At 35.5% G+C, this 14,513-nt stretch overlaps 1 protein-coding gene across 1 annotated transcript in view; it reads left to right on the top strand.

Moving 5' to 3' along the window:
• The window catches only part of LOC126248567 (protein vav), a 181,567-nt gene that overhangs the window by 47,016 nt on the left and 120,038 nt on the right, over nucleotides 1-14,513 (top strand). Inside the window, exons 2-3 of the mRNA XM_049949664.1 lie at nucleotides 3,710-3,885; nucleotides 3,989-4,054. Of these exons, the coding sequence (XP_049805621.1) occupies nucleotides 3,710-3,885; nucleotides 3,989-4,054 (242 nt within the window). The remainder of the gene's footprint in view (nucleotides 1-3,709; nucleotides 3,886-3,988; nucleotides 4,055-14,513) is intronic.

Here is a 14,513-nt window from a genome sequence, read left to right as displayed (position 1 = left end):
CAGGTGCATAAACGAGTTGAAAAATTTCATCAGCTTACGAATGAATCCTTTTTCAAGGTAGTCAGGATGGAGCACGCTGCACTCCACTCCCTCCACCCACCCCCACCCCACCCCCACCCCGTCCAAAACAAAAATACACACACACACAGTGAGGACTACAGTTCTGTAGGTAGGCTGTAGATAGGATGGCGACAACTGGTGTACAAAGTAGGAATGTGAGAGGGAAAGGCAGCAAGTCCGCAGGATAGGAATGTAAAGCATGGGCACCAACACCAGTGAGTTTGTGTAGTGCACAATGACAGGAGGTGACAGAATATCATTGTGCACTGCACAAACTCACCAGTGCCAGTACTTGTGTACCACATTCCTGGTGCCTCTCCCTCCTGCATTCTTATCCTGTACACTGGCTCCATCCCTCAACTCTCCCTTCAGTTCCCACCTTCCCCCTGGTCCACACTGCTCCCCACAACCCATCACCCCATTCTACCTGCAGAATTGCAGTCCTGGTATTGTGCAGTAAGCCAGCACAGTGTAACCATATGTGTGTGTGTGTGAGTGTGTGTGTGTGTGTGTGTGTGTGTGTGTGTGTGTGGTTTTTTTCTGTCTTTTATTATTTTTTATATGGCTGTCAACAACCAAATGACTCAACTATTTGGTGAGTTGTTACCTTCATTCCTAAATTATTTATTTTGCCTAAAATTGTAGCAGACCTTGTTACTTGGTAACTTCTTTTGAAAGCTGCCAAATCATGAAGCATAAACAGGTCATAAGGCCACATACTACAATGCAACATGGAAGTCATCATTTATTAAGTGGAATACTTTTCACAAAAAGATGATGGATGATTTTTTTCAAACAGAAATTTTTAAATAGTTAAGTTATGCTCTGTAGTGATGTATGTATTGATGCCAGGTGTGGTATACAATGTTATCCATGTTTTGTGTAGTAACATTTACTCTATCAATTTCCACTGACAGTCATTTCCGAATGTCAGATATGTGAAAATATTTACACTCAAATGCACAATAATAGTTAAATTGTTAGTATGTTTGACCTTTGGAATGTTTCTGTATAACTGTAAAAAAGGTAAGCTTCATGAAGAATTTTCATCAGACTCGTATGTGTTAACCATTTTAACGCTATACATTGATAATAGCTGTTTTACCTCTTTACTTTCTGTGTAAGTTTTTGTTTGCTCTCTCTTCATCATTTGCCAATTACTTATCTTGCATATAAGCTGCACCAGTACTAAAGAATATGCAGACATGTCTTATCTGTGTCTGAGAGTTTGCAAAACAGGTGGGGGGGTTCCATTGTCATGAGTGCGGCAGTTGCTCTATGTTTTTGACAGTCAAAAGCTAATACAACAAAAAGTATAAATAGAAATAAATTAAAGGTTGATTGATGATTATATGAATAGTAGTTTTACTTCCCCTTGAAATCTGAATATCAGATGCTTACAAAGTGATTTACTGATTATCTTTAAAACCTTGCATGGATGGGACAGCAAATGGTCATTGCATTGACTGCCAACCAACATTTTACAGGAACTCTGAGAGTAAAGCACTTATTTTCTTTGCAAAACATTGAATTCACACTAGTAAAACCATTTCTACATGATGACATATCAATAAATCTAACATTATTAATATTTAATTATAAATATTCCAATCTAAGACCGTCTTGGATGGGACAGGGAGCTGTCATCAGTGGGACTCATGCAAAATATATACTGTTTCTGTAAGTTAAAATGAATTTTAATATGTTAATTTATAGATGAATCAGTAATTAACACATTTAAACCTCACTTCCAATTTAAATAACCATGTAGGAAAGTTTTGTTGCCTGTAAATAAGATAAATTTTGTTACAATATTACTTTCTAGTCCTGATCCCCTAATTATTTTAATTTTAAAAATCCATCACTTAAAAAACTATACAGATTTGAGAGAACAGCAGGAATATGATCAAACTTGATGTAGGCTACGTCCTTCTCATCAACTTTGAACGTCTTCACCGAGTTCACTTCAGATCTCATACACTTCATCTGTATTTCTCACTTTTCTGCAAGAGCCCTCTGTGCAGTTACAGCATATCTGTATTTGGCTGAATTTTTTCTTTCAGTTTGAAATTCGAACAAAATAAATGTTCTTTGCGTGATATTTTCAACAGCTGTCTCTCACCCTACAACTTCCTAGAAATTATATATCTTCAGGTCTTCAAAATATGTTGTTCATCACTCATCTCAGAATCTATATAGATGAGAGAATGTACGCTGAGTGTAAGTTTCAAAACTTGGTTTGAGTATCTTGATATTCTTGCTTAAAAAGGAGAGAAAATATCTTCCTTTACTGTCATATTCAGATAATGTTTCTGCACACTAAGGCTTTTTCCCAGTTGCTGTGTGTACATTGGACTTGACGTTCTTCATACAAGATATCTGCCTGCTGATTTTATCAGTGCTAAGTTGTCTATTTTGAGCAGATGATCATCTGTAAGTTTACAACATGAAGTTTTCTTGTGTCCTAAGAAAATCTGCTTGCTACGTATTCAGGCAAGCTTTCCAATACAAGCTTGTTTTTATGACTGTTGACTTTTTTGAGGAGTTAGAACAAAGCACTTTCTTTAGCTTAGTGAAGAGACTGAAGAGGTTTGTTTGATCCTGCCTGGGAAGCACAGGTTCCCAACTCATCTTCATTGCATATGTGTTTCAGAGTTTTAGTTTGAGCCTGTACTTTGTTTTTCATTCAGCTTCTTTCTTATTGATATTCAGTTAAACATTTTTCACCGGAAGATGCCTTTATTTTCATGTTTTCCCATTTTTTTCCATTCTGTTCTTTCTGTTTCTTTATGGGTGTTGTATTTTCTGGCATCTTTGTGCAATTTTCCTTGAAATTTTCTCATTTGCTCTGCTGACATTGTTTTCCCTATTTTCTTAATAAATAATATGTCAGTCTTAGTGTAAACCATTAAGGCACTTATTATACCAAATTTTTAAAAAATGAGAAGAAGTATTCAATGGCTTAGATTTCAATAACAACCCAAAAAAATGTCGTGGGTGGGACACAGTTACATTCAATATTTATACATGGCCATTTACATATTAAACCTTCCTTCAAGGGTCACTAGATGTTTTTATTGGGGTTTCTCACTCCTAACCAAAAATCAGTAGAATTGCTATATTTGTAGAATTATGTAGTAAACTTTTTCATGTTTTTTTGTCATGGTAAGACACTAAATGCATAGCTCTTTTTTGTAAATTAGCTATGTACTTGATATCTTTCTTAAAAAACTGAAGTTTGTCCAAAAGATAAGATTCTGCTCTTGAAACTTAACAACTGAAACAATATCAATGGCTGCAACTTAAATTTAAATAGCTACCAATAGAAAAAGCAAACTTTTTGTCTTCCATCCTGATCTACAGAAGTGTCGACTTTGTTTGACTATACTTCCTCAAATAATTTTGCAATTTTGATAATTTTTTCATGTCAGTAAATTTTAACTTTCATAGATTCAGAAAACTATGACAGGTTTAATTAAAAATAAAAATTTTAAAAATCTCAGTGTCAGTTTCACATGGAATCACCCAGTGGTTAATTTAAAAAGTGATTTATGACCTGTATGTAAAACTGTGTACAACATGTCCTGATTTGTACTCTGGCATATTACAGAATTTTTTGTAAAACAATTCTATTGCCTATGTGTTTCAGTTTTTGTGCCTTCGAAACATTAAAACTTTCCTGCAGACTTGTCAGGACTGTTTTGGTTTGAAGGAAAGCGATTTATTTGAGCCGTCCCAGTTATTCGACCTCACTGACTTTTACCAAGTGCTGAATACTTTGTCAAAATTATCTAATTGTCCTAAAGTCCAACGGAAAAACATTATGTAAGTATCATGTCTTTTTTAAAAACAGATAGTGAATAATAGATTTATTACACTCTTTATATATTCATTAACTTTTTTTTTTTCCTTTTTCCTTTTTTTAAAGTGGATTCTCAATACATCGAAACCGCAGTGTCTCCCAAGAAGATATTTACAAACATTTACAAACCAAGTAAGTATTCATAGTTTGTCTGTGTTAAAAGTAAGTGTTTTTAAATTATATTGATAAAACACATGAATTCTACCATCAATTGTAATTTCATTGAATTAGGAGTACTGTACTGAGGCTCACAGAAATGTTACATTACCATTAAACACGCCGGCCGAAGTGGCCGCGCGGTTCTGGCGCTGCAGTCTGGAACCGCGAGACCGCTACGGTCGCAGGTTCGAATCCTGCCTCGGGCATGGATGTGTGTGATGTCCTTAGGTTAGTTAGGTTTAACTAGTTCTAAGTTCTAGGGGACTAATGACCTCAGCAGTTGAGTCCCATAGTGCTCAGAGCCAGCCAACCATTAAACATTCTGAAACATCACAAATTAATATCTTCATTTCTCGCATAATATTATTGGTAGGACAAAATGTGTAGGACTGAAGGTAAGAGAAATCAGTAACTGAATTTTCCTAAACTCAAAATGAAGCTCTTTTGTCAGAGTTGTCCAGAAGTCGTGTAGATTTTGGTGCTTTCAGTTTAGTTTTTCTAATGTATTCAGAGTGTCATATTGTCCTACCATCTCAAAAGAAATGTGGTGATATTATGGTTGTTAATGTGTGAGTGAAATGTTTTACAAAAATAGCCAAAAAATGATGGCAGGAATATTAGGGTTGACAGTGAGGTCATTAGAGATGGAGCATGAGCTCATATTGGAGAAAGATGTGATGGAACTTGTCCATGTTCTTTCAAGGAGACCATCCTGGCATTCACCTGAAATTATTTACAAAAATCACAGAAAACATAAATCTGGATGGCTGGACTTGGAACTGAGCTGTGATGGCTGGACTTGGAACTGAGCTGTGATGGCTGGGCAGGGATTTGAACTTCTGTCCCGTATACAGGCCCATGTTGTAAAACAGTGCCACCATACTTGCTTGTAAAAGGAGGCAGCCAAGTGTAAAACTGAAATTGAGGGCAAAGACTGCTGATACAGCTGAGTTTCACTTCCTTTACCTTGATGAATATCAAATAATGGGACATGAACTGTCCATACTGTGCTTCCTCACATGTTTCTAGCTGTGCAATATATTTCAGTGCAAACACTAATAACAGAGAGAGCGTGTGTGTAGGTGGAACTGAATGGCATTAGAAGTCTGTTGTTTCACTTTTTACAAAATAGTTGCTTCAGTATCTTGTTAATTGAAAAAGTTACAGGTATTAACCAGACAACAAAACACTCATCCGTTTATTAACTGTCATTTACCAGAATAGGCTTGACAACATCAACTGTTAATGAAGTATTAGTGATTTTCACATTACTTATTTATCATATTGGAATAGACATACAAAGATTACAAAACTGTTACATGTCAGCATTTAAACACAACTCTCCAGCATAAAGTAACACAAATGACAACAGCTACATACAGATATCAAGGTCTTTTATGTATTGTATCACACCATTCGTTGCCATCAGGAAATCTTCAAAAGGACTCTTTGAAGTACATGTGGGACATATTGATGCAACATGAGCAACTGTCTGTTGTTCTGCACCACAGGAACACGATGGTAATGAAGATTTGCCCCATTTGTGGAGAGCGTCTACACATCTTCCATGGCACGTTTGGATGCAATTCTAGTGCAAATTGCCTGAGGCTAGTTAAATCCAGCCACCTTGTCACATAGTTCCCAATACGCAGAAGAAATTCTGGATGAATTCCCCATCATTTCCCACTGCCTTTCCATGTTTTAATGTTTTAAAAGGAGCAGAAATTTCAGATTCAGATGAAGTTCTTGAGAATTCAGATTGCTCATTAGTGTTCTTTTTGAGAGCAAAGTAAGTTTGCATATAATATATCTTGTATGAGCTTTATCCCTTGGTACTCATGATGTGGACAGTAAGTATGATGCAATCCTATTAGCTGATATGAGTGTTGTCCCTTACTTCAATTTTGTTTCCACCAAACTTCATTACTAATGACCATGCTTGTCTACTTGACGTTTGAAAACTGAGTGACACAGCTGTCTCTCACCACGTAGTACATCTGGCTGTATCAAGGGTATGAAGTAGGTTATCCACTATTTCTGGGTCACCACTTTTTAGAAGTTCATCATATTGTTTCTCATTAGTGTCATCATTCCATCATGGAATGTATTGATCCTGTCAGCACCTAGGGATTGCCTTCTTTGTTGCACTTATAATAGCTCCAACAAGCATCTCATAGATTTTTGCTTTTGGGGAATCAAACCAAGACATTTGTCTATATTTTTAGCAAATATATCCCTCTTTGGTTTTCTAAAGTTTCATCTAGGTTGTGGAAAGAATGATGGGGGTGGAATACTTGTCCATACTTCACTCAAGATTGGACCATGTTGGCTGTGTGGGAAATTTTGTAATGTGAACCATGAACTTTGGAGAGGTAATTTATTCACATTAGTTGTTACAAAGCATAGATCGAGATTATACTCCTGTCTTCAAGCTGCTGATACAAGTGTTCCTTTATCTTCTGCATCAGGCACCAAATATAAGCTTTTGTTTCCGCCAATTTACAACAGTGTGACCATTTTCATAATTTTCTTCCTTGTACTTCCACTGAGTATGGCGACTTAAAATCTCTGAGATACATGGAAGGGTTCTATAATACTGGGATGACCTGTGGAGGCCAGGACATAGCTGGAGGTTTTGTATACATTAATTACTGTTAATTCCCCAAATTTTATCGTAACTTCATAGATGTCATTGACATCAGATACAGAGCATAGACGTGCATTCTTGACTGACAATTGTACATATGTTGCCACTCCATAAGCATGAAGGTACATTGCTCCTAGTAAGTAAAAGCCAGGAATTTTTCCTCTCTGGTTCATTTGATCTTCATTTTCAGCATGCGTTTCCTGAACAGCAATGACATTGAAGTTATAGTTTGATAATATCTTCTTTAAGACTTGATATTTTGATGTACTTATGCCTTCAATATTGATTTGACAGTTCTTGATGAGAGGTCTGGAGTACATAGCTGCAGGTTCCTGAGAAGAAATCTGTGACTCCATGTCTTGTGACAAATTCATTTTAGCCAGGAGATCTTTGAGATTATCATTTAGATTAGATTTAGATATTTGCTTTGAAATCATTGTTCTTTAGAACCACCTAAAGGACGCGTGTGACTTACAGAATTTCACAAATGTGAGCAGTCATTGTCCCCCAATGTCCACATAATACTATGTGAAAGAAAATTTATGAAAATAGACCATTGATACTGTAAGGATTTATTATAGTGGCATACCATTCATGGGGGAAAATATGGGCTGAAAGAGCCGGAGTAATAAAGTAAAAGGTGAATGAGCATCCACCTCAACTGGAACTGAAATAACCCCATGTAGCCCTGCTACTATCAATTCAGCAAGTTGATTCTAACAAGCTGAATTACACAAAGCTGAACATGTCAAGAAGCACCTAGAATACCACTGTTTAAAAATTATGAGGAATAAAATGTACATTTGTTTCAGATTCAGTAGAATATTTAAGTAAACTGCTCGAGTTTGAAGCATAATTTTCAACAACTGAAGTTTGAAACATAATTTCATAAGGTTACAGTGACATGTAAGTGATTTAGCAAATGTGTTATCATGACATTCCCGCAAAATAGACCACCTTCTTTGTACTAAGATGGAAAATTTATTTGCATATCTAATATTAATTATTTCAAAGGCAACAGTGGCTGACTAAAGGACTGCAGAGATCATCATGGCAGTTATTTAAGAAAGTATCCAATGAAGAAACAATTTCAACAGCAGCAAAATTTGATTGTTGACCTGTCAAGAAAATTATGGAGACACATAATACATCATTAGTTATATAAAAGTTACATTGAATGTAAGAAATGGAAATCACTTTTCCTTTGCGAATGTGAAAATTTGACCTTTTATTTGGTACAATAATGGGTTTTCTGAATGTAATGAAGTATTTATTTAAATTTGTTTTTACATGTTTTAAAAAAGATGAATGATATTTGTAAACAATGAATCCTTTCAGCACCTAAAATATTACTCTATTTTTATGTAAGTCAGTGTAAATGTATCTGTACATGTTTTTATAAAAGTAAATTGACAAAGCCCATACTAAAGTCATGTGGGACATGGGGGTGGCGGTCTCTACAAAGATAGGCCCTGCTAACTAAATGTATATAGTGGATGACAGTGAGCAACAGTGCCAATTAATGTGTGCTAGGCTTCTTCATATCCCTATCATGGCTATTTGAAATCATTGTTGCTTGAGAACAGCATTATAAAGTAAAGGTTTAAATAACATCTTAGGAAAAAGAGAAACAATATGGTCTATTGCTAACTACCAGTTATTCAAAACATGAATGTGTTGGAAATTACCAGTCAGTCAGATGATGAATGTGATGTTTCACCATATGAGCTTTGTACCTTTCCATTCACATATAGAAGAGCTTAAAATATTACTCAGTACCTGTGTTGTTATGAGATTATCATTTACTTGCAAATATATAGTTGCTTGAAAGTAAGTTTATGAGATGCTTCCTCAGGGTTGATGATCTTAAAAACGGTTTTATCAGTTAATGTGGTAGGGGTGGGGGACAGTTTGTTTTCAGGTAGTGTATATCAAAAATTTGTTGAAGAAGGAGGCTCCATCAAAATATTTGGATCTGAAATACATAATGACTATGCATCCAACAGTAAACTGCATTTGCGTTATTCCTGAGTTTACTGAAAAAAAGACTGGGCCAGAGTCCATATGTATTGAATGAAAAAAGGGGGAGATGGGGGAGAAGGAGGAGGAGATTATGGATATGGATGTGGATGTTGATGGAATGAGGATGTGGATGAAACTGTTCATATTGTTCATCTGAAAGTGTGCAGTTGTCTCCAGCAAAAATCAGTTGCAGGCTTTGAAGCCATTTTGTGTATATGCCAAGTTTTCCTCCTTAAACATCTAACAGATAAATATAGATTCATGAGGTGGCAGTGCCACCAATAAAAAAAGCTTGTTATTACAAGGTTTACAGAAAGAGAGGAGTTTGAAATGAAATTCGAAGTTGTTCCTGTAACAGTAATGTAAATTCCTGGGTGGAGCAGTACATAAAATAAGAAAAAGGCAATCACTCATTTATAGTGAATCAATGAGCAGAGCACAGTAATGCGTAACAGAAAACAACATTCGCACCAGCTTTTGAGTGCTAGCTCTTTCACCAGCAATAGTACATGCATTCATGCACACAACAACACAGACACCCTGTGGTCACACCAAGTGTCTGTGTGGTTGTTAAGTGAATGTGTGTATTATTGATTGAAAAAGAGCTAGTGCTCAAAACCTAGTGTGAATGCCATTTTCTGGTATGTGTTAACTGTGCTCCATACCTCGATCTGCTGTAGGTGAGTAGATGCCTTTTCCCTATTTTATGAAAGAGTCATATCTATGATTTTCTCCAATGTATTTGCCTATTATTTTATTTAGTAACCCAATTAAGATTTAGTATTCATTTTAAATTTCAGGCACATTTGTTCATAACTATTTGTAATAAACAGAAATACATACACAAACTTTCTTTATATTTTTCTTCACTTAAATTGTGTTCAAATTGTATTAATCTACAAAAAATGGTTCCTTTTGAAATTTAAAACAACAAGGATTGATATTGTGAAAGTTTCTATGTTAGTAGAACATCCAGATCAAAAATGAATCACTCTATAACAGTGTTTGCTCTTTGTACTCAGAAAATGGTGATACTGATATCTTGCCACAATAATAAATTTACCGCAATATATTTCAGGAATGAAGTTGTGATTGTGCAGTATCAATACTGAATTGAGAAGAAAAACAAGGAAAAATGATGCTGTCGTTTTTATTAATGTTGTCCATCTTGCCCATTTTCTCTTCCATTGGTTTTATATCGCATAAATCTGTGCATGCTACATGTAATAAACTGTCTTCTTGAGTTGACCATACCGTACATATAAAATGGAAAGTTACCAGAAAACATTATCATGTGGCTACATTAATAGTACCAAACAAGGTGGTGCAGTGGTAAGATATTGGACTTGAATCCTGGAAGCAGCACAACTAACCAAATTTTGATTTTTATGATTTCCCTAAATCACTTAAAGCAAGTGTTAGGATGGTTTACTTGACATTGACATAACCAATTTCCTTTCCTTACCCAAGCTCATCCTCCATCTCTAATGGCCTTGTCATTGAAAGAATGTTTCTTCCTTGCAGTTATAGTATGTTTTAAATGTAACTTCAGGTTTAGATTCTTTGCAATGTTACTCTTATTTAACTGCCACTTCTGAGTGGCCCAACAGACAAAAATGTGGGATATATACCTCCTCATAAGTGACTCTGACAAATGCAGTTTGACAGAGTTTTAGGTAAATGTATTTACTCATATTCTGCAAATATATGCACGTACACAAAATGAAAATTTCCTTACGCTCTGGGTGAAGAAAAGATAACTGTTCACATTTTGCAGTAGCAGGTTCCGATTTCCCAACAGTCTTCAGTATGTCTTGCATGAATACGCTTAAAATTTTTCTTGAACATTCTCATATTTTGTACTGTTAAAATGACCCATATAAATATTCGTTTATGTTATAGCAAGCACAAACTTCTATACGACTGTTATTCAGAACTGCATCCAGTTACATGTGAATACTCATTAAGTATTTTACAAAAACTTTCAGTAACATGCATAAGTTCTGTTTTTCCAAGTTTTGACATTTCTTTTGTCATTTGAAATGCACCAACAACTTCTTCCTGTGTGGATACACTGAAAACTAAAAAATGTTAAGATGTAATTTTTTTATCTCCCTAATGGAATTACTACCCATGCTATTTTATTTTGTGGGCATGTTGCCATGAGGTAGTGCAGTGATTCTATTGAGCATTGTGATGAATCAGGTTGTTGCCATGGCATCAGTTGTGATCATTCTCCGCATCCATACCAGATGGTGCTGACTTCTGCATCAGTTGCCATTTTTCTCATCTTTAAGCATATATAACATAAACACAGTGTGTTTTAAAAAGATTCACCCTATTTCACAAGACTATGTCTTACACATGGATGAGGACAGAAATTTGGAATAACTTTTAACTTACACATAGGACTACAAAGATGTTATTTTCAAAATTACTGTAAAATTGCATTCACTTTTCACAAATGTTCAGTGTGCCCTCCATCAGACGCATCACAAACATACAGGCAATGCAAACTTATCCCATAACTTTGCTGTCATCTGTAGTCCTGAATTCATGTTTGTTGTCATCTGTATGTGTGTATGGGTGTGCGTGCGTGCGTGCGTGCGTGCATGTGTGTGTGTGTGTGTGTGTGTGTGTGTGTTTGTTTGTTTGTTTTTACGTTTACTTGTTCTTTGTGATTATTTTTCTTTATTTGTACACTTTAGAGGTCTCCTTTGATGAGGCATACAAAGATTGTGGGTATTTTCTGCAAATTAATACTCCACATCTGATTGCCATTGCATAGTGGTTGTCATGTGGCATCAAAGTTCACCATGAGTTGTTGCAAAGGAGGCATGTAGACAAAGAGTTTTACATATCTCCACCAAAAATTTAATAAAAAATTAAAAATCACTTACCATGATATCAAATGACACTGGAGGCCAATGTTACAACACAAGATCGATAGAACTTTTATGCTACAGGAGGCACAGCGTCATACCCTCCATGAAAATCATATGGCACAGTTCTAACTGAATTGGATTTGTTGAGAGCTGAGTATGCAAACCTCATTTTGTTGCTCTGTTACCACCATCTCGACACAGTGGGTAATGAATAAGTGTGGGAGCGAGCTAGTTGCGCTAGGGAGGCCCCTACGAGGTCTGTTCAAAAAATTCAGGAACTGTGTCCACAGAATTTTTATACACTTACTTTTTACTTATTCTGCATGGTCTCCTTTGAAATACTCTCCTCCACAGGTGATACACCCCTACCAATGCCATTTCCCCTTCCGGAAGCAGTCTTGGTACGATTTTTGCTTTATCGTGCAAAGTGCCATCTACGAATTTTCTTATACCTCGTCTATCATTACAAATCTTCATCCCTTCAACATCTCAACATCATACCAATAGAACCACGTCTCCTCACCAATTATGATTCCCTTAAGGAACATCTCATTCTCATCTACACAATCCAAAAACTCTTCTCAGATTGCCAGGCAAAGGTCATTCTGGTCTTGACTCATGAGCCGTGGTACCAACTTGGCAGCAACACAATGCATTCCGAGACACAGTGTAAAGATTTCATTACTTGATCCAACTTCTACAATATTTTAGGCAGTCAGTGTGCAATTGGCACGCACAATTTCATAGAAGTTCCTGACATGAGTGTCATCTGTAAACGTTGAAGGGCATCCTGAATGAGCATCTGTCGTCTGTAAATGTCGAAGGGCATCCTGAATGAGCATCATCTTTAACTTCCATCTGGCCATTTTTAAACCATATGAACCATTCGCAACACTGAGTACGACTTAAACACTCATCACTGTGAACAGACCTTGTATTTGTAACAACATGAATTTGGCAACTTACAACTAATCCCAACGTAAACTTTAGTTTTAATGCGTAAGTCAAAATGCACCCCAAGTTTCTATCTTCATTCACGTAGAAGATATTTCTGTCTGAAGTATACAACTAATCGTTTTCAGTTAAATTATTAAGTCACATAATTTTACCTGTATACTGTAATTAATAGACAATGGTGTAGATGTTTGACTGAAGTCAGCTGATTTCAACCTCTGTGGCCATTTCCAGCTGATCCATATGTACAGATAACTTGAAACAATTTATGTGAAGTCCAAATTTCCTTAAGGGGGATAGGACGTCAAACGGGACGACTTGGTGCAGGAGAGACACCACAGAACATTTTAATTTCCACTGTCTATACTTTTTAAAATAAATTCATAAAACTTTATCAGAATGTCCAGAAAGGATTCAGGATTTACATTTATAGTGGTGGAAGTTCAAAAACATAAGCAAATAGTTTATTTTTTTACATTTGTATTTCACCTTTTTTTCACTTACCATTGGCTGCATTTGTTGCTATAGGTACACTTTTCTTCATAAGTAAGGAAATTTCTTCAATGAATTTTGCACAGCATACAAACCATACTTAGAGGTGTATGAAACTCTAGAATTTTCCAAATCTATTAAAAACTGTCGTAAAAATTGAGATAATTATCTATAAAATTTGAGTTTTTTCTAAACATGAAGTTTAAAATATAACAGCACATTCATTTTTTCATAAATTAAATAATTTCGAGAGTTTCTTACACCTGTAAGTATGGTTTGTATGCTGTGCTAAATTCATCGAAGAATCTCTCTTACTTATGAAGAAAAGTGTACCTATAGCAACAAATGCAGCCAATGGTAAGTGAAAAAAGGTGAAATACAAATGTAAAGAAATAAACTATTTGCTTATATTTTTGAACTTCCACTACTACATAGATTGTGAAACCTGAATCCTTCCTGGTCATGCTGACAAAATTTTATGAATTTATTCGTAGAAGTATAGACAGTGGAAATTAAAATGTTCTGTAGTTCTCCTGCTCCAAGACGGCCCGTTTGACGTCCTACCCCCCTGAAATGTATCAGCTGCCACGTATATTCTGAGGTCTATCTAGCAGTCAGCAATGTGTCTCCATACCCAGTCACTTACATTTTTTAGTGAAGAATTAAGCACATGCAAATAAATGGTTAAATAAAGGTCGCTGTGTTACAATACGCTTTGAACCAGCAGTTTAATATCAGACTTAACATATAGCAATGTGAATGTACAGTGTCTGTCCAAAGTATCAGTGAATAGCAGTTTTAAATTATTATAAACATATTCGATGTTTATTCAAAAGTGTCAATATTTAGAGAATAGACAATTAAACAAATGGTAGAAAATATTTCGCACCAGTTGCAAACAGTGTAATAAAATTCAGAATATAGATTTGTTCATTTCAGAATTTAAAAATATATTTTTCAAGCCTGTATTGACATAAACATGAATGTAATATGGGTAGTCGTATGATGCAGTCAATTTAAATTATAGTAAGATAATTTATCACTCAACTCATCATCCTGCAGAAGGTGGTTGGAGAAGTGTGTAACAGAGAGAAATCAGGATCATGCCACTATCTTGAAATAGGTATTAAATTTGTATTAAATGCTATTTTTATGTAATTATATAAAAAACAAGACCTATGTTTGCATCATGAGTTAGAGTACCAATTGTTTCGCTTCAGCAGTATTTTCATCATGTCCCAAGAGATACAAAACTCACCATACTAACTTATGCTAGCCTTCTTACGTAGAATGCATCAGGCAGATTTTGAAATGTTAAACCATCCACAACCACGACTGTAATTTTTACAATTTTCTTGCCTTAATTTTACACTGTCAAGTATTGTGAATGTTCATTGCCCATTGCATGACTCACAACAGTTTACTAGGTTAC

This window comes from Schistocerca nitens, chromosome 3 (genome assembly GCF_023898315.1).
Source record: "Schistocerca nitens isolate TAMUIC-IGC-003100 chromosome 3, iqSchNite1.1, whole genome shotgun sequence".
Taxonomy (NCBI): Eukaryota; Metazoa; Arthropoda; class Insecta; order Orthoptera; family Acrididae; genus Schistocerca; species Schistocerca nitens.
This window is presented reverse-complemented; position numbering and strand designations above follow the sequence as displayed.